At 59.9% G+C, this 1,700-nt stretch overlaps 1 protein-coding gene across 1 annotated transcript; it reads right to left on the minus strand.

Annotated features, from left to right (window-relative positions):
- Nucleotides 1-343: 343 nt before the first annotated feature.
- On the minus strand, nucleotides 344-1,229 carry IMP3 (IMP U3 small nucleolar ribonucleoprotein 3). The gene has a single exon (XM_043979972.1). It carries the CDS (start codon nucleotides 1,095-1,097, stop codon nucleotides 543-545), a length of 555 nt encoding a protein of 184 aa, XP_043835907.1. The 5' UTR covers nucleotides 1,098-1,229; the 3' UTR covers nucleotides 344-542.
- Nucleotides 1,230-1,700: the final 471 nt, after the last annotated feature.

A 1,700-nucleotide genomic window follows, 5' to 3' on the forward strand; every position in this document is an offset into this window, starting at 1 on the left:
AACATAATTAGGTATGTTTAAAATATTATAAAAGACCCTAGCAATCCCCCTTCTTTAAAAACCTTCCCCCCCAACCTAGCTGTACGAACAAGCTACACCTGGCCACTGATAGAATAAAGACTTGGTAGCCACTAGGGTCGGGGCAGCTAGAGTGCCGAGGCTGTAATCAGGAGGACCTGAATTCGAATGCAGCCTCAGACACTTTACTGAATGACCCTCAGTTTCCTTATCTGTAAAATGAACTGGGGAAGGAAATGGCCAATCACCCTAGAACTTTGCTAAGAGAACCCGGTGGGGTCTGGGGGAGTGGGCGCGACTGAAATGACTCAAGGACAAAAGATACTCGGGTCACGCATGAATTGGGGCACGCAGCCCGTGTTTATTCAATAAACGAAGAGGAGACGGCGGCGGCGGCTGCTGCTGCTGCTGCTGCTTCGGGGGCGGGCGGCCTTCTTCTGAAATGAAAGGGACTTCGAACACAGTCTCTCTCGGAGCCGCTCCTGCACCTGCTCCCGACGACCCCCGCCCGGCGCCCGCGGCGTCTACGCGTCCAGGTCGAAGTCGTCGCGCTCGTTGCTGTAGTCGAGCACGTGGCGCTTGATCTTGGACGAGTCCACCCAGGTGATGAAGTCCTCCATGGCGCGAGTGACGAGGCAGGCGGGGTCGGTGACCACGTGCGGGCCCACGCGGATGTGGCCCTGCTCCACGAAGGCGACGGCGGCGCGCAGGTGCTGGGCCATGCGCAGCTTGACCAGCACGACGGGCAGGCGGCGGCGGCAGAAGCTGGAGGCCGTGACGGTGTCGCAGAGCTGCAGTGACGACTGCGTGGGCACCAGCCCCATGGCGTACAGCTTGCCCAGCAGCGCGGCCGAGGCGCGCACGCGGAAGGGGTCGCGCTCGGGCAGGTCGCGCAGGCGGCGCGCCAGGTCCCGCACGGCGCGGCTCAGCCGGTTGTAGCGAGTGTAGTCCTCGCGCCGCTGCACGCGGTAGCGCCGCAGCACGCGCAGCTCGTGCAGGTTGTGGTCGGTGGCCTCCCAGTTCAGGAAGTCCACCTTCTTCAGGAGCTTCTGCTCGTGGAACTTGAGTTTGCGCACCATGGCGGCGGCGGCTGCTGCTGCTACGGCTACGGCTGCGGCTGCGGTAACGGCAACGACGACGGCTGGAGCGAGAGCAAGAGCGAGAGTCGGAGCGAGTGATGCTGAGCTGCAGAGACGCAGACCCGCCTACTCTCTGCCCAAGCGAAAGCACTTCCGAGTCAGGCCGGGGGGGCGGGCCCGCGGCCGGCCGCCTCCTGGCCATTGGCCAACGGACGGCGCGGGCCACGCCCCCGACTCTTATTGGCCCACGGACGGCCGTGCTCGCCAGTCTTTGGGGTAACAACGAAACTGCCTGTTTCCTGTCCTGCGCCTTGGGCTCTTTTGCAGACGTGTAAACAGACGTTCTCTTCAGCTCAGGCTGACTGACTCCTGGCCTTGGCCTTGATTCACTTGCCTGCCCCCGGCCTTTCTATTTTAACTTTAAGCAAGCCAAGTTAAAACAGCCCTGATTTACACTGATAACCCATAGCCGATTGCCTACCGCCTCAGGGAGGGGGGAGGGCTAAAAATTGGAACCCGAAACTATAAACAAAAATGTTTATTACGTTAAAAAAAATAAAGATTTTTATGAGAGTAAAAGAAGGGGGGGCTGATTAAACGCCT

Source organism: Dromiciops gliroides, chromosome 2, assembly GCF_019393635.1.
Source record: "Dromiciops gliroides isolate mDroGli1 chromosome 2, mDroGli1.pri, whole genome shotgun sequence".
Lineage (NCBI taxonomy): Eukaryota > Metazoa > Chordata > Mammalia > Microbiotheria > Microbiotheriidae > Dromiciops > Dromiciops gliroides.

What these genes read in the sequence shown, in the direction of transcription:
- IMP3 (XM_043979972.1), bottom strand. Translation starts at nt 1,097, where the DNA reads ATGGTGCGCAAACTCAAGTTCCACGAGCAGAAGCTCCTGAAGAAGGTG.